At 41.9% G+C, this 26,049-nt stretch overlaps 2 protein-coding genes and 1 non-coding gene across 3 annotated transcripts in view; 2 read left to right on the plus strand and 1 right to left on the minus strand.

The window, feature by feature from the left end:
• The window catches only part of LOC134745653 (DNA topoisomerase 2), a 29,206-nt gene extending 6,509 nt beyond the window's left edge, over positions 1-22,697 (plus strand). The window contains exons 7-20 of the mRNA XM_063679775.1: positions 524-761; positions 1,227-1,384; positions 2,981-3,189; positions 7,337-7,471; positions 7,753-7,891; positions 8,391-8,514; positions 8,807-8,821; positions 9,648-9,803; positions 11,442-11,603; positions 12,423-12,539; positions 13,874-14,054; positions 14,983-15,239; positions 18,842-19,040; positions 21,810-22,697. Of these exons, the coding sequence (XP_063535845.1) occupies positions 524-761; positions 1,227-1,384; positions 2,981-3,189; positions 7,337-7,471; positions 7,753-7,891; positions 8,391-8,514; positions 8,807-8,821; positions 9,648-9,803; positions 11,442-11,603; positions 12,423-12,539; positions 13,874-14,054; positions 14,983-15,239; positions 18,842-19,015 (2,065 nt within the window). The 3' untranslated portion in view covers positions 19,016-19,040; positions 21,810-22,697. The remainder of the gene's footprint in view (positions 1-523; positions 762-1,226; positions 1,385-2,980; positions 3,190-7,336; positions 7,472-7,752; positions 7,892-8,390; positions 8,515-8,806; positions 8,822-9,647; positions 9,804-11,441; positions 11,604-12,422; positions 12,540-13,873; positions 14,055-14,982; positions 15,240-18,841; positions 19,041-21,809) is intronic.
• A 1,268-nt stretch (positions 22,698-23,965) lies between these two features.
• Trnal-caa (transfer RNA leucine (anticodon CAA)) lies at positions 23,966-24,078 on the plus strand. Its single transcript has 2 exons — positions 23,966-24,003; positions 24,034-24,078. It is a non-coding gene; the product is annotated as a tRNA-Leu (tRNA).
• Positions 24,079-25,017: 939 nt separating this feature from the next.
• The window catches only part of LOC134745662 (uncharacterized), a 194,189-nt gene continuing 193,157 nt past the window's right edge, over positions 25,018-26,049 (minus strand). Inside the window, exon 8 of the mRNA XM_063679784.1 lies at positions 25,018-25,910. Coding sequence (XP_063535854.1) covers positions 25,619-25,910 — 292 coding nt within the window. The 3' untranslated portion in view covers positions 25,018-25,618. The remainder of the gene's footprint in view (positions 25,911-26,049) is intronic.

Raw genomic sequence — 26,049 nt, forward strand, 5'->3', positions numbered from 1 at the left:
CCGATGGTCCTGGGACTCCTGGGTTCGAATCCTGTTAAGGATGGGGGTTTTCTATATAAGTATTTGTCTGAGTTCCCACAACACGAAGTCTTCTTGAGCTTAATGTCCTATATTTTTTTTTATTGATTATTAATTGTCATATTAAAGTCATGAATGTCATGATATACAGTATCTGAAACAAATTATCCAAAGTGCGTTTGATTTCACACAATTTATTTCAAAATTCGTGATCATGCTAAAACATTCCGTTGATAGATAAATTAATAAATAATAAATAAATAAATAAATATTCTTTATTTCGGACCATGTCCATATACAAGATATATTAGATAAATTAATGATTTAGCTTTTCTGTCATCTGCCATTATGAAAACTATACTCGAAACTAGCATGACTGAGCTTTAGTTCGTTTTCTCAAAAACAAACCACTGTAGTTTGAGATCTGTCAATACAACATCTTTACATGAATGTCATCTCGCTTTGAATTTTTACTTTCCAACCTCATTGTGTAATATTTTTCCAGCCTATTGCTCGACGGAGACGAGCCAAAACCCATGCACCCGTGGTACAAGAACTTCAAGGGCCACGTGGAGAGTTTCGGCGACAAGTACGTGATTTCCGGCGAGGCGGCCATCTTGCCCGGCGACAAGATCGAGATCACGGAGCTTCCGGTCGGCGTGTGGACGCAGAACTACAAGGAGAACGTGCTGGAACCCATGCTGGGGACGGATAAAGTGAAGCCGGTCATTTCTGAGTACAGGGTGAGTCATATTGGTCATGTATTGCCTTACTTTTTTATATGTACAAGACTGTGGAAAAACCGGCCAAGTGCTAGTCGGACTCACGCACGAAGGGTTCCGTACTATTATGCAAAAAACGGCAAAAAAATCACGTTTGTTGTATGGGAGCTCCACTTAAATATTTATAGTATTCTGTTTTTAGTATTTGTTGTTATAGCGGCAACCGAAATACATCATCTGTGAAAATTTCAGCTGTCTAGCTATCACAGATCACGAGATACAGCCTGGTGACAGACGGACAGCGAAGCCTTAGTAATAGGGTCCCGTTTTTACCCTTTGGGTACGGAACCCTAAAAAGTGTCCTAAGCAGGTGCTGCCCGCTATAGTTCATACATGTTCCCTAGGGTTTGCGATCTTGTCGCCTCAACTGGAATCTTAACTTTTGTCGTTGCAATCTTGATATTTTAAACTGTCTTATCTTATCAGGAATACAACACAGACACCACAGTTCGCTTCGTGGTGACATTACTGCCCGGCAAGCTGCCCGAGGTGGAGGCGGAGGGCATCCACAAAGTGTTCAAGCTGCAGACCACCATCTCCATGACCTGTATGAACGCTTTCGACTACAACAACTGCCTTAAGAAGTTAGTACTGAATGTTATACAATAGTGCATATTTAGCCTGAATCAATCAATATCATGGGCGTTTCAAATACCTAATTTCTTTGGATTCTTTGGATCTAATTTGACCTCTACTGCCTAAATAAAAATAGTTTGGCCTGGCCAGCCACATAAAGAGCTCATGAGAGGAAAAACGTTGATTGTTGAGGTCGCCGTCATCGAAATCGATGTGGAGGACTATATAAATAAAAAAAATGAAACACCAACGTGTGGCAAGGTCGCCATGTGGGGCGGGAAGTAGGGCAGCAAGTAAACAACACAAGTATTGCGTAGATACTGACTTTTATTCAGAAAAGCGTTACCTATTTAAACTTACATTATTAGCAACATCACAAAACGTAACTCCTCACAGTCCAAAGAAACGGGGACAAAAACTGCGATATTGACCCGTCTACATCGCCAATAAAGCTTTCATCTTGCTTTCCTATTTAACAGTTATTGACGATGATTGATGAATAACTGTTTGAGCTTGAGCCATGAAAATCCAATATGGAATAGTTTTTTTTTTTTTTTTCAATTTTTTAAATATGGTATCTGGAGAAAATGTGTATTAAATGAATAGAGCTGGAGACAGCACTAGGTAGAAAGGGATAGCAGGGTAGAGGGGGAGAAATAAATAATGATATATCAACGCGAGGCCCAGTCGGGACAAGAAAAAGATGACGGCCATTGGCACGCTCATGGTTAAAGTGGCGGGGCCAACTGGGTATGAGAGGCCCAAGACCGAGAGAGGTGGATAATTCTGGCCTGGTGGAAGAGGCCTTATACCTCATGAGAGGGTTCTGGTGTGATTTTTTACTACTAGACTAAGTGCAAATACTTTATATTTATGTAAAATACCCAGAAATAACCAACATAAATGACCAACACAGATGTCAAGGCGAATATCACAGTTAACCATACCGCCATCGAAACTGTCGATAAATACGTGTATTTGGGACAAGAGATAGTGACTGGAAAAAAGAACCAAACCAATGAGATCAACAGACGCGTACGACTAGCCTGGGCAGCCTATTCCAATCTCGAGTTTGCCTTCAAAATGAACCTTAAGGCCGAACAAAAAGCACGCATATTTGACCAATGTATCCTGCCTGTTCTCACTTATGGAGCTGAAACCTGGGTTTTCACCAAAGACATACTACGTAAATTGAGCGTTGCCCAGCGGGCGTTGGAGAGAAAATTGGTGGGGATCACATTGAGAGACCGTAAAACAAATGAATGGCTGAGACAACAGAGCAAAGTCAATGATGTTATAAAACGCGTAGCCAATTTGAAGTGGGAATGGGCTGGTCATATAGCACGGAAGACCGATTCGTGGAGCAAACGACTACTCGAGTGGCGACCATGGGGGGAAGAGCGTCCTCAAAGTAGACCCCAGATGCACTGGGGGGAAACAGTGGCTCCAAGTCGCACAGAACCGCGACGAATGGCGCAAAATGAAGGAGGCCTACACCCAAAGGGTAGAAAAAGGCTAAAGAGAGAAAGAGAGAGAGAGAGAGACCCAGAAATAAAAGCCTTTTTTTATATCAATGCGATACTACATACGTCCCTTTTTTCCAGGTACGACAAAGTGGAAGAAGTTCTCCGCGACTTCTATTCGCTCCGCATGAAGTACTACGCGCGCCGCAAGGACTGGCTCGAGGGACAGCTGCAGGCCGAGGCCGACAAGCTCTCCAACCAGGCCCGCTTTATCCTGGAGAAGTGCGACAAGGGGCTGGTGGTCGAGAACAAGAAGAGGAAGGCCATGGTCGAGGAGCTCATCAAGCGAGGTAGGATAAACAACAGTCTGGGGGGACTGGCTCGAGGGACAGCTGCAGGCCGAGGCCGACAAGCTCTCCAACCAGGCCCGCTTTATCCTGGAGAAGTGCGACAAGGGGCTGGTGGTCGAGAACAAGAAGAGGAAGGCCATGGTCGAGGAGCTCATCAAGCGAGGTAGGATAAACAACAGTCTGGGGGGACTGGCTCGAGGGACAGCTGCAGGCCGAGGCCGACAAGCTCTCCAACCAGGCCCGCTTTATCCTGGAGAAGTGCGACAAGGGGCTGGTGGTCGAGAACAAGAAGAGGAAGGCCATGGTCGAGGAGCTCATCAAGCGAGGTAGGATAAACAACAGTCTGGGGGGACTGGCTCGAGGGACAGCTGCAGGCCGAGGCCGACAAGCTCTCCAACCAGGCCCGCTTTATCCTGGAGAAGTGCGACAAGGGGCTGGTGGTCGAGAACAAGAAGAGGAAGGCCATGGTCGAGGAGCTCATCAAGCGAGGTAGGATAAACAACAGTCTGGGGGGACTGGCTCGAGGGACAGCTGCAGGCCGAGGCCGACAAGCTCTCCAACCAGGCCCGCTTTATCCTGGAGAAGTGCGACAAGGGGCTGGTGGTCGAGAACAAGAAGAGGAAGGCCATGGTCGAGGAGCTCATCAAGCGAGGTAGGATAAACAAAAGTCTGGGGGGACTGGCTCGAGGGACAGCTGCAGGCCGAGGCCGACAAGCTCTCCAACCAGGCCCGCTTTATCCTGGAGAAGTGCGACAAGGGGCTGGTGGTCGAGAACAAGAAGAGGAAGGCCATGGTCGAGGAGCTCATCAAGCGAGGTAGGATAAACAACAGTCTGGGGGGACTGGCTCGAGGGACAGCTGCAGGCCGAGGCCGACAAGCTCTCCAACCAGGCCCGCTTTATCCTGGAGAAGTGCGACAAGGGGCTGGTGGTCGAGAACAAGAAGAGGAAGGCCATGGTCGAGGAGCTCATCAAGCGAGGTAGGATAAACAACAGTCTGGGGGGACTGGCTCGAGGGACAGCTGCAGGCCGAGGCCGACAAGCTCTCCAACCAGGCCCGCTTTATCCTGGAGAAGTGCGACAAGGGGCTGGTGGTCGAGAACAAGAAGAGGAAGGCCATGGTCGAGGAGCTCATCAAGCGAGGTAGGATAAACAACAGTCTGGGGGGACTGGCTCGAGGGACAGCTGCAGGCCGAGGCCGACAAGCTCTCCAACCAGGCCCGCTTTATCCTGGAGAAGTGCGACAAGGGGCTGGTGGTCGAGAACAAGAAGAGGAAGGCCATGGTCGAGGAGCTCATCAAGCGAGGTAGGATAAACAACAGTCTGGGGGGACTGGCTCGAGGGACAGCTGCAGGCCGAGGCCGACAAGCTCTCCAACCAGGCCCGCTTTATCCTGGAGAAGTGCGACAAGGGGCTGGTGGTCGAGAACAAGAAGAGGAAGGCCATGGTCGAGGAGCTCATCAAGCGAGGTAGGATAAACAACAGTCTGGGGGGACTGGCTCGAGGGACAGCTGCAGGCCGAGGCCGACAAGCTCTCCAACCAGGCCCGCTTTATCCTGGAGAAGTGCGACAAGGGGCTGGTGGTCGAGAACAAGAAGAGGAAGGCCATGGTCGAGGAGCTCATCAAGCGAGGTAGGATAAACAAAAGTCTGGGGGGACTGGCTCGAGGAACAGCTGCAGGCCGAGGCCGACAAGCTCTCCAACCAGGCCCGCTTTATCCTGGAGAAGTGCGACAAGGGGCTGGTGGTCGAGAACAAGAAGAGGAAGGCCATGGTCGAGGAGCTCATCAAGCGAGGTAGGATAAACAACGGGGACTGGCTCGAGGGACAGCTGCAGGCCGAGGCCGACAAGCTCTCCAACCAGGCCCGCTTTATCCTGGAGAAGTGCGACAAGGGGCTGGTGGTCGAGAACAAGAAGAGGAAGGCCATGGTCGAGGAGCTCATCAAGCGAGGTAGGATAAACAACAGTCTGGGGGGACTGGCTCGAGGGACAGCTGCAGGCCGAGGCCGACAAGCTCTCCAACCAGGCCCGCTTTATCCTGGAGAAGTGCGACAAGGGGCTGGTGGTCGAGAACAAGAAGAGGAAGGCCATGGTCGAGGAGCTCATCAAGCGAGGTAGGATAAACAACAGTCTGAGGGGAATGGCTCGAGGGACAGCTGCAGGCCGAGGCCGACAAGCTCTCCAACCAGGCCCGCTTTATCCTGGAGAAGTGCGACAAGGGGCTGGTGGTCGAGAACAAGAAGAGGAAGGCCATGGTCGAGGAGCTCATCAAGCGAGGTAGGATAAACAAAAGTCTGGGGGGACTGGCTCGAGGGACAGCTGCAGGCCGAGGCCGACAAGCTCTCCAACCAGGCCCGCTTTATCCTGGAGAAGTGCGACAAGGGGCTGGTGGTCGAGAACAAGAAGAGGAAGGCCATGGTCGAGGAGCTCATCAAGCGAGGTAGGATAAACAACAGTCTGGGGGGACTGGCTCGAGGGACAGCTGCAGGCCGAGGCCGACAAGCTCTCCAACCAGGCCCGCTTTATCCTGGAGAAGTGCGACAAGGGGCTGGTGGTCGAGAACAAGAAGAGGAAGGCCATGGTCGAGGAGCTCATCAAGCGAGGTAGGATAAACAACAGTCTGGGGGGACTGGCTCGAGGGACAGCTGCAGGCCGAGGCCGACAAGCTCTCCAACCAGGCCCGCTTTATCCTGGAGAAGTGCGACAAGGGGCTGGTGGTCGAGAACAAGAAGAGGAAGGCCATGGTCGAGGAGCTCATCAAGCGAGGTAGGATAAACAACAGTCTGGGGGACTGGCTCGAGGGACAGCTGCAGGCCGAGGCCGACAAGCTCTCCAACCAGGCCCGCTTTATCCTGGAGAAGTGCGACAAGGGGCTGGTGGTCGAGAACAAGAAGAGGAAGGCCATGGTCGAGGAGCTCATCAAGCGAGGTAGGATAAACAAAAGTCTGGGGGGACTGGCTCGAGGGACAGCTGCAGGCCGAGGCCGACAAGCTCTCCAACCAGGCCCGCTTTATCCTGGAGAAGTGCGACAAGGGGCTGGTGGTCGAGAACAAGAAGAGGAAGGCCATGGTCGAGGAGCTCATCAAGCGAGGTAGGATAAACAACAGTCTGGGGGGACTGGCTCGAGGGACAGCTGCAGGCCGAGGCCGACAAGCTCTCCAACCAGGCCCGCTTTATCCTGGAGAAGTGCGACAAGGGGCTGGTGGTCGAGAACAAGAAGAGGAAGGCCATGGTCGAGGAGCTCATCAAGCGAGGTAGGATAAACAACAGTCTGGGGGGACTGGCTCGAGGGACAGCTGCAGGCCGAGGCCGACAAGCTCTCCAACCAGGCCCGCTTTATCCTGGAGAAGTGCGACAAGGGGCTGGTGGTCGAGAACAAGAAGAGGAAGGCCATGGTCGAGGAGCTCATCAAGCGAGGTAGGATAAACAACAGTCTGGGGGACTGGCTCGAGGGACAGCTGCAGGCCGAGGCCGACAAGCTCTCCAACCAGGCCCGCTTTATCCTGGAGAAGTGCGACAAGGGGCTGGTGGTCGAGAACAAGAAGAGGAAGGCCATGGTCGAGGAGCTCATCAAGCGAGGTAGGATAAACAACAGTCTGGGGGGACTGGCTCGAGGGACAGCTGCAGGCCGAGGCCGACAAGCTCTCCAACCAGGCCCGCTTTATCCTGGAGAAGTGCGACAAGGGGCTGGTGGTCGAGAACAAGAAGAGGAAGGCCATGGTCGAGGAGCTCATCAAGCGAGGTAGGATAAACAACAGTCTGGGGGGACTGGCTCGAGGGACAGCTGCAGGCCGAGGCCGACAAGCTCTCCAACCAGGCCCGCTTTATCCTGGAGAAGTGCGACAAGGGGCTGGTGGTCGAGAACAAGAAGAGGAAGGCCATGGTCGAGGAGCTCATCAAGCGAGGTAGGATAAACAACAGTCTGGGGGGACTGGCTCGAGGGACAGCTGCAGGCCGAGGCCGACAAGCTCTCCAACCAGGCCCGCTTCATCCTGGAGAAGTGCGACAAGGGGCTGGTGGTCGAGAACAAGAAGAGGAAGGCCATGGTCGAGGAGCTCATCAACAAATACTAAAAAAGTACGGAACCGTCGGTGGGCGAATTCGACTCGCACTTGTCCGGTTTTTTTTTAAAGTCGTAATATTTTCCAGGTTACGCGCCGGACCCGATCGCCGACTGGAAGAAGCGCGCCTCCAAGATGCAGGGGCTGGAGGCCGTCGACGAGGAGCCCGAGTCCGAGGAGGAGCCCGAGCCTGAGCCGGAGAAGGGCAAGCCGGTGGATCCAGGTAATTACTTATTTCTAAGGTACATTTAACTGTAGGTTGTGAATGTCAAGAGGAATCTATCGATACGAAGAAATCCGTCCAGTATCCTGGGCTTCAGGTTATAGAGAATCATCAGTACTGAAACCCATTTCCCTACTTTCTGGTTAAATCGCAGTCGACTAATTTTTTTTAATTTAGAAGGAATTACTATTCTATTCTGATTTTTGCCAAGTTGATATCAAGTATGATTCGAGTAGTATAACTTAAAAGCCACTTGTTACTCACGTGTCCGGATGTTTCAGAGAAAGCATTCCAAGCGCTGAAAGACGTGAAGAAGTTCAACTACCTGCTGGGCATGTCCATGTGGATGCTCACCAAGGAGAAGAAAGATGAACTGCTCAAGCAGAGAGACCAGAAACTCACCGAACTTGAAGCTCTTAAGTAAGTACACTTGACCTATTGCTTACCAAATGTTCTCTCTGAAGGCGGGATTCCATTCCACCAGTGTGCGGCACAAGTAGGGTTACCATCTCTAAAATTTGGTAACCAGGACAAGACGCGTGAAAACCCCGGATTTTAGAGCTCAGAACCCGGACATGTCAACAGGTTTGTCGTGTCGCGGGCGGCCAAAGACTTTAAACTTTCAAACCCGGACTACAAATGAAGCCCGGCGCGGACGCTCCCCGTTTGCCCTCTAAACTAGGACAAATCCGGGGAAACCCAGACGGATGGCAACCCTAGGCAGAAGCATTTTTGTACTGAAAATGCTTGTATGCTTGTCCAGCTATCACGGTTCATGAGATACAGCCTGGTGACAGACGGACAGACAGACAGACAGCGGAGTCTTAGTAATAGGGTACGGAACCCTAAAAATTTATACAAAGGCAAAGTAGTGTTTTTATGAACCAATGTGATGAAAATCATATTTTGCTTTTAACAGGAAGAAAACTCCAGCGATGCTCTGGCGCGAGGACTTGGACGCGTTCCTCATCAAGCTTGAAGATGTGGAGGAGAAGGAGAGGCAAGAGGAGATTACCACCAACAAGAAGACCGCCAAGGCACTGGTAAATATCCTGTACAACTAATGTTATCATTGTAGAAAATCTGGACGAAAAACAGAATCAAATGGGCCGTTTGCAACCAAAAGGTCACTTATTGTCGGTTGTCAATAAGGCGCTATTTCAATTTGAAATCAACCTTATCAACAACCGAAAATGTGGTACCTTTTAGTTGAAAACATCACAAATGTCATCAATGTAGAAAACCTGGACGCATTCCTCATGTTGAAAAATGCATCGCTTACTGTTTTAGGGTTTGTAAATAATATGTTTTTCTTTGTCCTATTACGCACCCTAGATGGATAGAATGAAGGTATGCGAAAATATTAAGATATCATTTACTTTTTTATTGCTTAAATTATCTATAACTGTAGTTTTGACCGTCGTATTCTTTGTGTTGTATGATTATGATGTTTTTTATCAATTAATTGGTAGTGGAACTCCGATGCTGTTCTCAGTAAAATCATATTAAGAAAAGTTAAAACTTCAGAAAAAACTTTTAATCTTGAATTTTTATACAACTTATTTAACCTAATTATTATTTTACTTTGCTGCTGCAAATGTGTTGTATTTAGCAGTAATCGACTCGTTTAATTTGATCAAGTATTTGGGTCAAAATTCTTTTCGTTGTCTTGTTTCTGACCGAGTGGTCAGATAAAAGACACACATACTGAACATAATAAAAACATTTTATCGAATAAATAAATAAAGTTGTGTGCTATTGCATGTCTTTCTAGCTGTAGATTATAATTAACATGAGAAAAATTAAAAAATAATTTTATTTCATACAAAAAGCTTCACTGTTACATTTTTTGGGGATAAAAACAAGAAAGACGACCGGTCTGGCCTAGTGGGTAGTGACCCTGCCTGTGAAGCCGATGGTCCTGGGTTCGAATCCCGGTAAGGGCATTTATTTTGTGTGATGAGCACAGATATTTGTTCCTGAGTCATGGGTGTTTTCTATGTATTTAAGTAATTATATATTATATATATCGTTGTCTGAGTACCCATAACACAAGCCTCCTTGGGCTTACCGTGGGACTTGGTCAATCTGTGTAAGAATGTCCTATAAAATTTATTTATTTATTTATTATTTATTTAAGAGTCTTTTGACCCATTTAATGTAAATCTGTATTCAGGCAAACAAGAACAAGAGCCGCAAATCCATGTTGGACATCGCTCCGTCAACGCACGGGCGTCGCGTGGAGCCGAAGATCTCCGAGGACCTCATCAAGCGCATACAGGCCGCCGAGAAGGCCAAGACCAGGAAGGAGATCAAGAAGGAATACGACCCGGTGAGTTATCTCAGTGTAGGGTCTCTGGCGAGCGTCCAGCGAAGCGACCAGCATGGCGTCCAGCATCCAAGAAGTTTGAGCGGCAAGGACTGTGGCCATCCGCATTAGCAATTATTCAATACGGACGCCGCTCGAGACTCAATCTGCACTTTTATCATTATCTGTAGCAGTGTCTGGTTACTTCCTCAACAGCTGCTTTGGAATATACTGATTTAAACTAACACGCCAAGCCAGGCCATAAATAAACGTAAGTTTGTACGCGATTATATTATTTGTATTTTTATATTTGTCCCAAATAGTTCTAAGCTACCCTCCGGCCCGGGGTGCCACAGAAAACCAGCGCTGTGGTATTTATTTATACCGGAGCATATGCTGAGTGGCGTCCTTTTGTAGCCACTATAGCGGCGACAAAATTTGTTGTTATTCATTAACCCTTACCTTACTCCTTTTTCTATAACTACCATTGTACCTAGCTTTAAGTGTTTAGTGAGTAAGTTCTTTTTTGTAACTGAAGTGGCGCTGTTTGTGGAAGGTCTTTACAATACATGTCTTTTCTTTCTTTCTTCTTTCTTTCTTTCGATTAAGTCCCGTGTTAGTTTTAAAATTATGAGCTGCTTTGGAGTCCAAAGCATCGCGAGCTTTCTCCTTTTAGCCGGCTTAAGCTAAAACAACATAGCCAGATTTATTACGCGAAAACTCGGACGCGGTATTTGTCAATTAGTTTCCAGAAATCGTTTTGACTCGCAAATATTTTCTATAAGCAGGCCCTATTATCCCATCGAATTCCATATTTATAGCGGTATTTTATGGCGCATCCATTCTAGAATGGAATGCATCTTATTGGCTATGCGATATGTGGTGGAGGAAACGGAAGCGACGACAACACGCAGCGAGGGAAAAATGTGTATTTTCATCGAACGACATCTTCATACTATCATAGAGTAACTTATACTAGAGCGGTACTGTCATAGTAAATTTTGTAACCCCAGTAAATTCACTGCCATCTGTCGACACACTTTAAAACTAAAAATAAATATTTATAAAAATACGATAAAATATATTTAAATATGGTTAAATGATTTTTTTGTTTGCATTAATTATTTTTATATGATTTTGACCCATGTTCTTTCACTGGTATGCGTTAAAATTATAAATAACAAACGAAACAGTCAACGCCCTCTATACGAGTGTAGGCCAAAACTAGTGGCGCCATCTGATCGAGAATCAAATTTTCGTGATTTTCGAGGCACGTTTTTTCCTTAGACTGTATCCATCTATTACGGAGTTATATCTATCTTTGATACTATTTAACAACTGTGTCCCATACTCGTCAGCGCGGCGCCAGTCATGCACAGAGCACATAATGACTTGATTATTTATTAATTTATTTAAACCTTTGGGGAAGGGCAACAACAACACAGGCAAAAACAAAACATAGTAAATCAGATAACACATTCACAAGCCACACAGTTTCCACACAGTGGCTCAGAAAGTAACATTAATACAATTTAAACTAAATTTAACATTAATACAATTTATAACATGGAAAACTCAAATACCTAACTCGAATTGTTGAAAACAGCATTAAGACGTTGGTAAGTATATGATGATAATGTAATTACTAATGGATATTAACAGGACGACCCGGCCGGCATCAGCCCGTCGAGCGGCGAGAAGAAGCCCAAATCCAGAGTGAAGAAGGAGAAGGCGGAGAAGCCTGAGAAGTCGGAGAAGCCGGAGAAGAACGGCCTCAAGCAGAGCAAGCTCAACTTCAAGAAGGAGAAAAAGGCGAGCCCCAAGGTAAGATTCTCGACTTGTCTTCAATACGCTATTTTATTGACACTTCATGTGTCCCATAGCCATTCATTTTCTCTATTCTGAATTGATACATACATATAATCACGCCTATTTCTCGAAGGGGACGGCGGAGACCACGGATTTCCACTTGCTACGATCCTGACATACCTCTTTCGCTTCCTTCACTTTCATAACATTCCTCATACACGCTCGCTCGTTTAGGATGCTCTTGACCTGGTCTTTCTTCAGGAAACAGAATAAGATTTAATGGCACGTGGGCGGAGGTCGAAGGGATCTTCAGGAGTCGGAGGGAAACCAGCGTGTGTCTCTTATGGCGTATATAGGTAAAGTGGACGAGTACAATAAATCTTGTTAGTATCCTAAACCTATGTCTATTGATTAAGGCGCCACCTATGGGTTTTCTCGTGAACTACGTACCCTGGTGGGTGCGTAAGGTAAGCCATCGAGGGTTCGATAGAGAACAGAGGGTGTCCCATAGATGGCGCTGTTAACGCAAGTTAACACAAGTTAACAAGATTAATGTGGGTAAGACCGTCTACAAGCTCTTTCGTCGCATTTACCTATACCGTTTGTATACCGATTTCACTTGCAGAAGGTCGGGGTAGAGCAAGAAGGACCAAAGCTCTTTTATTCTGAGCTGACCTTATGTGCGAAATCTGACGGGGCACATGACCGGTAGAACTTGAGCTACAATCGCGTTGTGATTTGCCTTGGACCTTACACAGACTGAGCTACTTCTCGAGGCATTTAAAACACGAGTCTATCTGAACCCGCCTAATTGTTATTCTATTTCCGTTGCAGAAGAAGATGAACTTCGACGGCAGTGATAGTGAGGAGTTATCGGGCTCGGACGCGGAGATATCTGCGGAGCCCGTCATCCCGAGGGAGAGGACCAACGCGCGCAGAGCTGCCACCAAGGTTTGTACGAGTCTGGCCTATTGTGTGAAGCCGATGGTCCTGGGTTCGAATCCCGGTAAGGGTATTTTTTTCGTGATGGACACAGATATTTGTTCCTGAGTCATGGGTGTTTTCTATATATATAAGTATGTATTTATCTATATAAGTATGTATATCGTCGCCTAGCACCCATAGTACAAGCTTTGCTTAGTTTGGCTATAGAGTAATCTGTGTAAGATGTCCCCTAATATTTATTTATTTGTAGGCTGGCTGTGGGTTGATTTGTGTAAGATTGTCCCGTCATATGTATTAACCTTTTGACCGCCAAAGACGGTAAATCACGTCGTCGACATTTTGTGCCACTCACGCCGCCGACGTCATTTGCCGTCCAAACTTAATTTATCAAAGACTCTTTAATAAATAACTATATTTCTTTGTTTGTATTTGCATTATTTTATTTTGCCCTTCTACTTTATTGTATAACTTTATTACAGTTCAACTATGAATAGAAGTTAAAAAAAAAACAACATTATGTTATAATACGACTTATCCAGTAAATAGCATAGCTAGCTACGCCAAAAACGGCACTTGACGTCGCCTAGTGATGTGACCGAGTCATGGAGGAATAATATTATTATATGAAAGTAACAATCTCCTAATAGAAATCGTTTCGCGCAGTTCCGACAAACACGCTAGCGCCATCAATAATAGATATGGCTTAATCCCATACATTTTGTAATAGGAGTTGTTTTTGCTAAAATAACTGCTATTTGTGCTGTTACGGTACTTGTTTTCGTGCTTAATTTAAACAACTTGGTTTGAAAGACGGTACTGACCTTTTGTGATAATGTAACCCCTTATGCATTTATTTTATTGTAACGATACTGCAGTTTGCTAATTAGTAGGTAATAATAATCGACAACGGGTTTGCACATCTCTGAGTAACGCGCGCTTATCAGTGTTCCGTGCGCCCATGACGGCACTTCACGTCCGATGCCTGACGTCACCACCAAGTAGTGATGTGGCATTATTGAGAGATTTGAGTGGAAGTTACAAGTACATTTTGATATTTAAATACGTTATTTAAAGGTTTTTAGTAGAGCTAAAAGCCAGAATTATCTAATATTATATTGTAAAACACCTGTGTAGTGGTTCTTCTAATCTAAGTATGTCAAAAACGAAATCAGTGAAAATATCGATATCCTGTTTTGTAATCACTATTGTTCTCTAAGGTTTTATTTTGCTTCATTGCGGTGTCACGTCGAGTTACGTCAATGCTTGGCGTTCAAAAGGTTAATGCCCTCCCCATAACAATGTCGTCTAGCAGCCATTAACAATTAATGATTGTTCCACAGGTTCAAAAGTACAAGGACTCTGAAAACTCATCGTCCGAGTCGGAGCCCGAGTTGCTGGACAACAAGGCCGCGTCCGACACCGAGGCGCCAGCGAGGGCCTTGTCGCTCAGCGACGACGACGACTTCAACGTGAAGAAGACCGCCAAAACTAAGGCCAGGAAACCCGTCGAGATGGACGCAGGTAAATTAACACAATACGTAATAGGCTGGTATCAATCGATCAGGTTTGTTTTTAGGATCAAATGTCTATATGGGACCCATTGCATTAAATCAAAGATAGATATAACTCCGTTATAGATGGATACAGTCTAAGGAAAAAACGTGCCTCGAAAATCACGAAAATTTAATTCTCGATCAGATGGCGCCACTAGTTTTGGCCTACTCTCGTATAGAGGGCGTTGACTGTTTCGTTTTAACGCATATCAGTGAAAGAACATGGGTCAAAATCATATAAAAATAATTAATGCAAATAAAAAAATCATTTATCCATATTTAAATACATTTTAACGTATTTGTATAAATCTTAATTTTTAGTTTTAAAGTATGTCGATAGATGGCAGGGAATTTACAGTGGTTACAAAATTTACTATGACAGTACCGTATCTTATTATATCCTCATTGATTAAAGCTATACAAAAGTCAAAAATGACAGTCAAAGTTTGACGGTCGTACTTCACTCGTGAAATGCACCTAAGAAAACGATAAGTGAACGTGACGTCAAGGTCACTGAGAGCCCATCTTGAAGTATGGACAAAACAAGAAAATTGCGTTTTTGTCGGTGAAATATTGCGTTTATGTATATAGTTGGTGTACAATTTTTTGTTGTATAAAATGTAAGGAAATCGAATGGTACCCTTACTTTCCTTTTTGGAAGTTAAAAAAAACTTAAATTTTGAAATTTTCAGGTCCTGTATTTTTGTATTATTTTCATTAATTATTTTAATATCCACATTATTGTGATAAATTGCTTATTAAATTTGCTATCTATTTAACTGGATTTTGTTATAAAATTCAACATGTGTCATCATCCCTATTCTTTACGTCCCAAAGGTTGGTACTTCTGGCGTTGCTGGCAGTAAATGTGTTAAAACTTTTGCTTTTATCCACAGACTGCCTGTTCGACTCTCTCATCGAAGAATCCAAGAAAGACGAATCCTTCAAAAACTCCCTGAACCACAAGTCCCCCTCCCCGGTCGCCATATCCAGCGACGAGGAACCCGCCTCTCCACCCCCGAAGAAGAAAGCCGCGCCGAAGAAGAAGGAGAAGGCTGAGAAGTCTGAGAAGGCTGAGAAACCTAAAAAGCGGCCCGCGAAGGCGATTAGCCTCGATAGCGATGAGGATGACAGCATATTTGATAGTAAAAAGGTAAGATTTAGCAATTTATCCAGCGATGAAGAACCCGCCTCTCCACCCCTGAAGAAGAAAGCCGCGCCGAAGAAGAAGGAGAAGGCTGAGAAGCCTGAGAAGCGGCCCGCGAAGGCGCTCAGTCTCGATAGTGATGAGGATGACAGCATATTTGATAGTAAAAAGGTTAGTTCATTTAATTTATCCAGTGAACTGTACTTATAGTTCCCTCCGTTAAGAAATGGGAAAGTGCGATCACCGTACGGCTTCTAAAACGTTAGAACTATCAAATCCGCTATTTGTTTTATTATCTTTCGATTTCAATTCGTGCAGACGGTTTTTTGACATCAAAATGTACGTAAGTGTCCAGAAAGTACTTCTTCCAAAAAGTACTTTTGATCCCTCTTAACTACTTAATTTCGATATCGATCTTCAAATTCACATTTTATATGAACTACCTTTTTGCTAAATTTCACAAACTTTGGTAAAATAATACTTAAAATATTGTTGGAAAACCATGAAATTTGAACATAAAAAGTATGCACCAAGTTGACCCTAGTTGCTTGTTTCATATTTTATAAGTTATGATTTTTGAACAATGAGATGATACATACAGAGATATAGGCTATAATTGTATTTTTAATTGTAACAGATATAAATTCAAGCCGAGAAAAATGTCTTCGAGGCAAGATCGTCTGCGGATTTGATTTATTCTTGAAGTTTTAATTTCTGGTGCGTAATACCAACCAATCACAAAGCAGATGCGACAGCGTGTTTAAGTAGGCTAATTTGCATTAACCCTTAAATGCATGATTTTTTGTATAACTTTTTAATAAATTGAAATAGATGTGTCATGCTGTATAAAAGTAATAAATGTGATTTTGGATAGCTGCATATTGAGCCACGGACCATCAAATATACGATGCATATATACATCATTATGCATTTAAGGGTTAAATCGAGTCTCCTTATACAAGAATTTTTTTATCGAAATGTATGAAGTTCTATTTTCATAATTTTTATAATTGAGTAAACCGTATCGATAAAATTCTTATGCTCGAGTCGGAAGTGCCATAGACTATCCAACGTTGAAAAGAGTAAGGTTGTAGTGTTGCATATGAAGTTGTAATTCACAGATTATACTTGGTTGGATTCAACGCCACTAAAACACAGGCGTGTCTTTTCACTGCAAAACGGAGCCAGTTTACCTTGGCTCCCACTTTCCGAAATGTGTCCCTTCCCGTGACCAACACTTTAGAGCTTCTCGGTTTAAGTTTAAAATCAAACTTAAACTTCGGGTCGACTATTGAGTCTAGGGCTAAAACTGCTGCCAAAAAACTTGGTGTCCTATTTAAGGTGAAGCGGTATTTCACGCCGAATCAGCTTCTCTCCCTATACCAAAGATTGATATAACTCCGTAATAGATGGATACAGTCTAAGGAAAAAACGTGCCTCGAAAATCAAGAAAATTTGATTCTCGTTCAGAGGGCGCTACTAGTTTTGGCCTACAGTCGTATAGATGGCGTTGACGGTTTCGTTTGTTATTTAACAATTTTAACGCATATCAGTGAAAGAACATGGGTCAAAATCATAAAAATAATTAATGCAAATAAAAAAAATCATTTATCTATATTTAAATACATTCTATCGTATTTTTATAAATCTTCATTTTTAGTTTTAAAGTGTGTCGACAGATGGCAGTGAATTTACTGGGGTTACAAAATTTACTATGACAGTACCGCTCTAGTATAAGTTACTCTATGCCCTATACCAAGCACAGGTACGCTCGTGCATGGAATACTGCTCCCACCTATGGGACGGTTCTGCCAAATATCAGCTGGCGGCCCTGGACTCGGTAGAGCGCCGGGCTCATAGACTCTTTGGCGATGATCCATCGGTCAAGTCAAGGATACAGAGCCTTGAGCATCGCCGTCGAGTCGCTTGCCTATCGGTGTTCTAGCGGATACATTTCGGGGAGTGCGCACAGGAACTGCACGACCTGATCCCACCTTCCCCTTTCCATCATCGGACATCCAGGCGCGGGGAGCGTATGCACCCGTTCGTGGTCCACATTCCATTCGTTCGGACGAAACGTTTTGCCTCCTCCTTTTTGGTACGAACGGCTAAGGAATGGAATGCGCTCCCGCCATCTGTATTCCCTGATCAATATGACCTCGGTCTCTTTAAAACAAGAGTGAATAGGCTGTTACTGAACCGGTGAGCTCCATCTTAGGCCCTGTCTTCACTTTCCATAGGTGTGACTAGGGCCAATCGCCGATCAGTTTATAATAAAAAAAAAAAAAAAATACTCGACGAGTAGAAAAATGTAATCAAACGTAAATAATATGTAGAAAAAAAATACTTACACGTGAAATGTAACACCATTTTTTTGTAAATTTGATATATTCGACTTCTATTCTTGTTTTACAACAAAAACCGAGCAACTAGGCATTTTTTCTGCTGCAGTGATCACTCGCACAACTGCACTCGGTCTAGTTTAAAAGCCTAGCGCAACTAGTTTTATTACCCGCGCTAGATTTTCTAGATAAGTTTCTTTTGTACCTCGGCAGAGGGGAAATAGTGCGAATGTCGTCTCTTCCTACGTGTAGTAGGAAGCCGGGGGAGCCCGCGTTGCTCGAAGCTTGGGATAGTAAATAATATTTACTAAATATTAACTTAAAACATGTAATAGTTCGTTTTATTCATAGACAATGTAGCTTTTTGATGCAGTCTTTATTCAGTATTTACAAGTTTTTATTATACTTGCAATGTATATTTGTACGGGTAAAATCTTGCAAGTTAACTTTGACCCGCTTCCCGGGTACCGATGAAGTTGAAAATTTGCATACATATGTATGTCGGGGGACAATGCAATATTATGGTACCATCTAGCCGATCCGACGCCGACTCTTACGCATACCCTGGACGGCTATGAGAACCAATAAGTCCATCTTAGAGGAGCTGAAAATCACCACACGGCTCTCTACAATATGTCAAGAACGCGCACTCAGCTTTTTTGGACATATCATGCGGTCTAAGAAGCATGACCTAGAAAGGCAGATTATCTTGGGTCAAATGGATGGCAAGCGAGGGCGAGGAAAAGCACACACGAGATGGTCTGATGGTGTGAAGAGGGTGATTGGCGGCAACATGCAGAGCGTGACCCATATGGCTTATGACCGCACACTATGGAGACGGAGCATACATGGTCGCGATCCTCAGCAATGAGGGACCGAGGAAGAAGAAGCCGATCCGACGACGGAGACAGGAGGGGGCTATAGGAACTCTGCGATAAAACAACCCAACCTAATAGTGTTTGGGGTTTTTAGAATTGTCTCGATGAGTACTAGTCTGAGGAAAGAAAAGTACAAGCGGCGATAAAAGCTTGTACTACGAGTATAAACGATTTTTTTGCCAAAAACTTATTTGTGGTACTTTCTATAAAAGGGGACCTTATTGTCGATGGCGCTTACGCCATTATAAACGATGCTCTGATATAAATACAATGCCGCGCGACGCTGTGTGCCGTAAGCGCCATCGACAATAAGGTCCCTTTTCATAGAAATGCCCCATTTATGTGTGTGTTCGTTCTTCCATATGATTAAATATACAAACCATTGCAGGACAAAAAGAAGCCGAATCCCAAGAAGAAGGCCAGGAAGTCCAGCAGCGGGTCGGAATCGGAAGAGTTCCGCGCCTCCCCCCCGCCCCCCGCGACCGCCCGTCCCGCCGGGGTGCGAGCAAGAGCACCCGCCAAGTCCAAGTACACCTTTAGCGACGACGACGAGAGCGACTAACGAATCAGGGACAGAATTAACACGGGTTAGTAGTATTAGGTGTCAATTGTACACATAACGCGTATGGTGAAGGCGCGGCGCAGGGGTCTCTATTGTTTCCCATATAGTTTTAAATCATAATGTATTGTTTGTCCACATTTTCGTTAAGTCATAATTGTTTTTTCTCAGAAACGCGTAACTTTTCAGAATTGCCATAAAACAAACCTAACCTAACCTATCTAAAGGATAACCTGAGGAAACTCCTAAAAGGTTGACGGTTTCAGAATTATGACTAATGAATTATGACAATCATTACATTATCACTTTCAATAATTATGTCAAACTAAGGGACCCCGCGGCCTGCAGGCATGATGCCGCTTCAAATCATTTTCATACAAAAGCCTATTCTGGGTTTTCGTTTAAAAAAAAAAACGGAAACAAGCACTAACAACATTTAGGTAAAGTTAAGCCTAGAAATAAAATAAAACACACAAGCTATAAAATATACTTACCTACAAAAAACGAACGCAATTATAAAGAAAATACCCCTTCTAATAATAATTTTCGTTTTTACTTATTAAATCACATTTAAAAACGCGACTTTATCGCGAATTTTTTTTTTTAATTTTTTTTTTCACTTCCTGATATGAATGGCTACAGTACCGTTCTGTTATCCGTGCCATGTATGATATTCTGGGTGTTTGGGTAAATATGTATAGAGAGAAATTCATCACACCTGCGTCAGTTTATTCAAAGATAGATATAACTCCGTAATAGATGGATACAGTGTAAGGAAAAAACGTGCCTCGAAAATCACGAAAATTTGATTCTCGATCAGATGGCGCCACTAGTTTTGGCCTACACTCGTATAGAGGGCGTTGACTGTTTCGTTTGTTATTTATAATTTTAACGCATACCAGTGAAAGTACATGGGTCAAAATCATATAAAAATAATTAATGCAAATAAAAAAATCATTTATCCATATTTAAATACATTTTATCGTATTTTTATAAATATTTATTTTTAGTTTTAAAGTGTGTCGACAGATGGCAGTGAATTTACTGGGGTTACAAAATTTACTATGACAGTACCGCTCTAGTATAAGTTACTCTATGGTTTATTTAAAACACTTCGACGTTGACTATACCGAACATCAGGCAAAACCAGATCTATCGCAACAAAGTCAGCCTGTATAATGGCGCGCCGTACCGATACCGTCTCCTCGCCTCTTGTGTAAGTTTTAAATCGCGTCCGTGCCGTCTCCGTTCTACGCCTTCGCCACGCCGTATGCCTTATGCCGCCTGAATAGGATTTGCGCCTTACTCGACGAATTAACGCACGCATTTAACCCCTCCCAGAGTCTCGCAGACGCGTTATACAGTCAAAGGCATAAATATATACAGGATGGTTATAAAATAAGTGCATTCCCGTTGCCAGGCAGGTTTTGGGATTTAACTTTTACTATGGGACCAACCTCGAAATCGCGAAAAAAAAATTAACCCTCCCATAGAAAATGGACCAGCCAAAATGTATGAAATAGTCAAATTATTTTTCGCGATTTCAGGGTTGGTCCCATAGTAAAAGTTGCTTAGTATAATCCCAAAACCTCCCTGGCAACGGGAATGCACTTATTTTTTAGCCACCGGGCGTGTATACATTCCCAAAGTTTCAAAAATATGTGTACGCCGTGTGCTATGTGTAAGGTGTAAACCTTAGACAATAAAGCCGTGTTCACATATTTTTGAGCCATTTGTCTGGATCGATATATTTGCCTTCGACTGACAAAATGTATAAAAAGTCAAACTCCTAGGACTTGACGTTTGTGACATTGTCTCCGTCTGAGACTAGGGGTTAATATGCTGCGAGTTTGTTGCAGATTATTTATTTTTCTCATTGTGTTAATTTGAGAACGACGGGTAGTCTAACTCGGGGGCGAGATAGGGTTATTCCCACTAGTTACCACCGAGTTGTTACCGGTGGTAATTACCGGGAATTTTTTTCCCACCTTTTACCACTGGTAACTACCAGTTCCCACCAACTCGATTTGGGTTCCGTACTTTTTAGTATTTGTTATAGCGGCAACAGAAATACATCATCTGTGAAAATTTCAACTGTCTAGCTATCACGGTTCATGAGATATAGGTGTAGTCTTTGTAATAATGTCCCGTTTTTACCCTTTGGGTACGGAACCCTAAAATGTTCATAGTACCTAAAACTTACGGGGCAACGACTTGTTTTAACCCTTAAATGCATGATTTTTTCTTTTTGCCTGAAATTAATATATGTCTTACATAATTGTTTACTGATTCTAGGAAAAATAAAAATATAAATTAAAACATCGATTTTCACTGCTTAACCAGTATTAGAATTTACATAGGGTAAATAATAATTTATGTAAATTTATACAATTATTGGTAAAAGATATAAAAAATCTTACTACCATTAGAAATTTATACTATTTGTAATATACCTATAATAAAGATTTTAAATATAAATAATTACAAACCCCGAAAAAACCGCCTAAATTACATATTAAACATCATTAAATTTTCCCAATTTTCCGCCATTTCGTGTTAAAAGAAATGTAATTTTTTTAAACTTAAATACTGCGCAAATTTCAATAAAACGAAGGAAAGTGTATTAATTTACGATCAAAATAATAATACAGGACCAAATAGAGTTTACCTAATTATGCATAAAATTATATGTTTTTTGTTGTGTACATACATACATCACTATGCATTTAAGGGTTAAACATTATTTTACTGTTGAATTGTTAATGAGCATATTTTTTACGAAATTATCTTGTTTCAGATCCAGTATTTTGTACATAAAGCGAGTTGCGGCAGCCCCGTGTGTCCGTATTCTTGTCCCGAAGAAATATCTTTCATATTTCAACCCTAATCTTAGATTTATTTTTCTACCCCCGACCTATTAGGTTAACTCGTGGACTCACGATTTTATTGACGGACGGAGTAAGAAACTCTATATAAACTAAAACAATTTTATAGTTAAATTAACCTTAAGCTCCAAGAAGGAGGCTAAAAGTAATTTTTAACTAAGTGAATTTACATTGGCATTGTTATTTGCGGGTTATTCCCAATAGTTACCACCAAGAACCAGTGGTAACTAATAGGATTTTTTTCCCCAGTATTACCAGTGGTTAAAGGTGGGAAAAAAAGTCCCAGTAGTTACCACTGGTAAGAACTTGGTGGTAACTAGTGGGAATAACCCTTATTTGATTGTATAAAAAGGACATTGTATATAATTCTTTGGAAATTATCCTTATTTTTCTTCTTAATTTTGTTTCACCTACTTTTTCAAGCTTATCCGTATGGTGTAAGTCTTTCTTAATTATTTATTATGTCGATTAATCTCAAATTAAGTGCTCTGCTTACTTATTAAGTTTTGATAAGAGGACTTTACTTTTAGTTGTACTGAATCTGTGTCTTGAATGCTCTCATTCCATTTATTACCTTGTTTTAGAATGAAATATTTTCATGGTCAATTAATATTACAATTCTATAATGTTATTTCTATAAGTATGAATTTACTTATAATTTAATTATAATTCTATCATTGAGTGGCCTCTGATTAATGTTCATTATCTTAGATAAAATTGGATTATTTTCTGTTTCGACATTAATTTCGTTGTTTTTGATTTCCATTGACATGTAAATAAAAGAACAATTTTAAGGTTTATACTTGTGTTTTAATTTACTCATTCTTATGGCTCCTCTACACGATGGCCCAGCGTAGGCAAGTCCAAGGGACGCATGTATGCGTTAGAGGGAGCAAGTGATATTGTCAGGGTTGATAAAAATCATGATTTTTATAAAAAAATCATGATTTTTATAAAAAAATCATAATAATCCGATTAATTTAATTTAAATCGGATTTATTTGATTAAAATCAGATTTTTTTGATTTTTTCATTTTCTTGCTTTTTTTCATCGAAATAAACCCACACAGCATCTTTTTTTTTCGCAGACATCTTTTTGTTGTATTCACTCTTTCACTAGTCAATTACGAATGACCGGGCGAAAAGCGAAATGCGTCTCGTGTTTTAGTTTCGGGGAATCCTGTAACTTTCGGTACCATGCGTCTCGTATTATAGTTTCGGGGTTTCCCCGAAACTGTTACGCTATGACTCGCTTGCACATGTGTGCGTGCCGTAGTGGTCCGGGGAATTCCCTAAATAATTTTGGGCCGATTTGGTTGTAGTAAAAATTTAATGATTTAAATCAGTGATTTTTTTGAAAAAAACCCTTGATTAAAATCACGATTTAAATCATATCAACCCTGGATATTGCTATCTCATTCCACCGCATAGCTGCGTCCCTTGGACTGGCCTACGCTGGACCATCGTGTAGAGGAGCCATTACAATACCAAATCGTCCAGACACCAATTCTGTCATATTTACATTATGTAACTGATAAGATGGATTGTAAGTCCAATTTTAACAAATTAGACATACAAAAGTATGTACATAAGATTAAGTTAATGTATGCATATGGATGACGTTGACAATACTAATAGTCGTAAATATTATTCAAATGGGTAATTTTTGTTAACAAAGTTAACGCACAGTTTTTAAATACATCTTCGCTGTGTATCAAACTTCCCAACAGAGTGCATACCATTTAGATTATTATGGAATTTATATGAAACACTAGCATGTGACGTCACAATCAAATTACCTACTCTTTATAGTTTTAAACGGGTTTTAAAATAGAAAATGTGTCTAAAAAACGCTGTCTACGTTTCTCTATTAATCTTTTGGTGCTTTATTTTCATGCATGGTGTAAAATAATTTATTTTAAATACAGTCAAATACACTATTACACTGATAATATTGTGAAACACATTCATTACAATCATACATACATACAATATGCTTGTGTTGTTCAGTATCGTCACGCGATTTTTTTTATCTGAACGTAACGCTGAATTTCGTGCGCTCACGCAATGTCAGGATGGCCGAGCGGTCTAAGGCGCCAGACTCAAGGCAACTTGCCCGCTCAGCGGGTGCAGGGCGTTCTGGTCCTCTCTGAGGGCGTGGGTTCGAATCCCACTTCTGACAATAGCTTTTTGCTTTATTTTTTGCCACAATACAATATTTGTCAAAATGTTAATTGTGCGTTTCTTAAAAAAATTGCCACTCATTAATTTTGTATTCTTTCATAAATTTTATATTATTTCTACTCAGAATCACAAGCTTTTTCGATCCTAATGGGATAAAAAAATGTCCCAAGGTTTTTTCCCTATTGTGTTACTATTTCCCCATATACTTTGTATGGCGGTAACAAAAAGGAAAGTGAAAAATGTATGGAAATTTTGGGACACTTTTTTTCTCCTATAAAAATGAAAAGGGTTCGTGATCCTGACTAGAAATAACACAAAAGTGGCAAAAAGGTCACAAAAAAATGGCAAAAAAAACTCTTAATTAAGACAAAGTATAAATAGGGTAATCTGTGAAAACCATACCATTTTTCTGGTGTGAATATGTCTGCAGTTGCGTCTAATTGCCACGACTTTATATATTCTGTATGGGTCGCGGCAATTAGATCGCACACATATTTTTTAGAATGACTGACAAAATGAAATGAAACAAATATGATCGTTACAAAAATTTATTAATTACAAATAAATTTAATTTTAGTTCAAATCACATATTCAGATACGCGTGTTAAAGTAATATATTACTGGTTTACTCTCAATTTGTAAATAATTCTATATAAAATAATGAATCCACAGTTTTTACTAAATAACATTTTGTATTTTAATAATTTTACGTAAATTCAATATAACAGGTAAGTTTTTATTATAATACGTAATATGGCATTTGCTTTAAAGATTGTTAAGTTAATACCTTATTAATATAATATTATTTACAATTACCATTATTTTATCATTAATTTTAAAATAACACATCAAATAAATTTTAATATATATATTGAACATTGAGGCGAAAGTGCCGAAAAGTTCCTTTAAATTGTTATAAAACATTGTAAAAAACACAATTTACAGTACATATGGTGCTAATTTACCGCCCTAGTGCGGTAACCAGCACTATACGTGCGTATGTCGAAAATTTAAAGGACCATATGTACTGTAAAACGTACACGTGCGAAAAGATAATTCGCAACTCGTGTCGATTTAATTTATCGCCACTCGTTGCGTCCTACTTTTCGCACTTATATCAATGTACTCTTATTCTTTTTTTAAATCACTTGACTACTTCCAAATAGCATGAAACTATCTGGACCAAGAGATAAATAATCACTATTAAAATGTAAAATTACATGAGAGTGGTTAAAAATAGCACAGTAAAAAAAGTTCTCAAAAATCTCATTTCCTGCACCAAAATTCAAACTTGTTAAAACTTCTTAAAAAGTTTAAAATCGTAATGGGCCATAATAATCGTATTCTTAAGAATACGAAAGAAGTTTAGAATATTCGTGTGAATACATGGAATTAATTTATATTATTATTTACCAAAAATGTTCAGTGGGTAATATAAAAATGGCCCGTAGACAGGGAACTTACCCAAAGTTTCCCGCGCAAAATTCAAAATTCGAACGATGCGTACAGAAATTAACCCCAAAATGTCTAAGCTACGTTCAGTACCTGCTTAATTTGCTCTCCCTGTCCGAGTAGCCTTTAGCGCTTTCTCTGTCCGAATATTTCCCGTTATACTTATTATATCTATCACTGTGTCCGTTTTGTCTGTAGGGCTTTTCACTGGCGTTGTAGTGTATTTCCGAAGGCCCTATGGTCTTGGACCAGTGGTGGGTCCAGTAGAAATCGTCAGGGTATTGTGGGTAAGGGTTCTCGCGGCAGAGGACCACGCAGTAAATGAGGCTGCCAACGAGTGTGATGAAGCCAAATATTAGGAAGACTATGCCCAATATCCTGGAAAAGAAAAAACAATGTTAGGCCGAGAAAAAAAAGATTTTGTTGTAATGGTTTGTTTTATGCGGTTTCCGCGAGAGTAGGATAATGGGCGTGGTTATCAGTGTGAATACGTGATAATAGTTATTTGTTATACAAG

This window comes from Cydia strobilella, chromosome 11, assembly GCF_947568885.1.
Source record: "Cydia strobilella chromosome 11, ilCydStro3.1, whole genome shotgun sequence".
Lineage (NCBI taxonomy): Eukaryota > Metazoa > Arthropoda > Insecta > Lepidoptera > Tortricidae > Cydia > Cydia strobilella.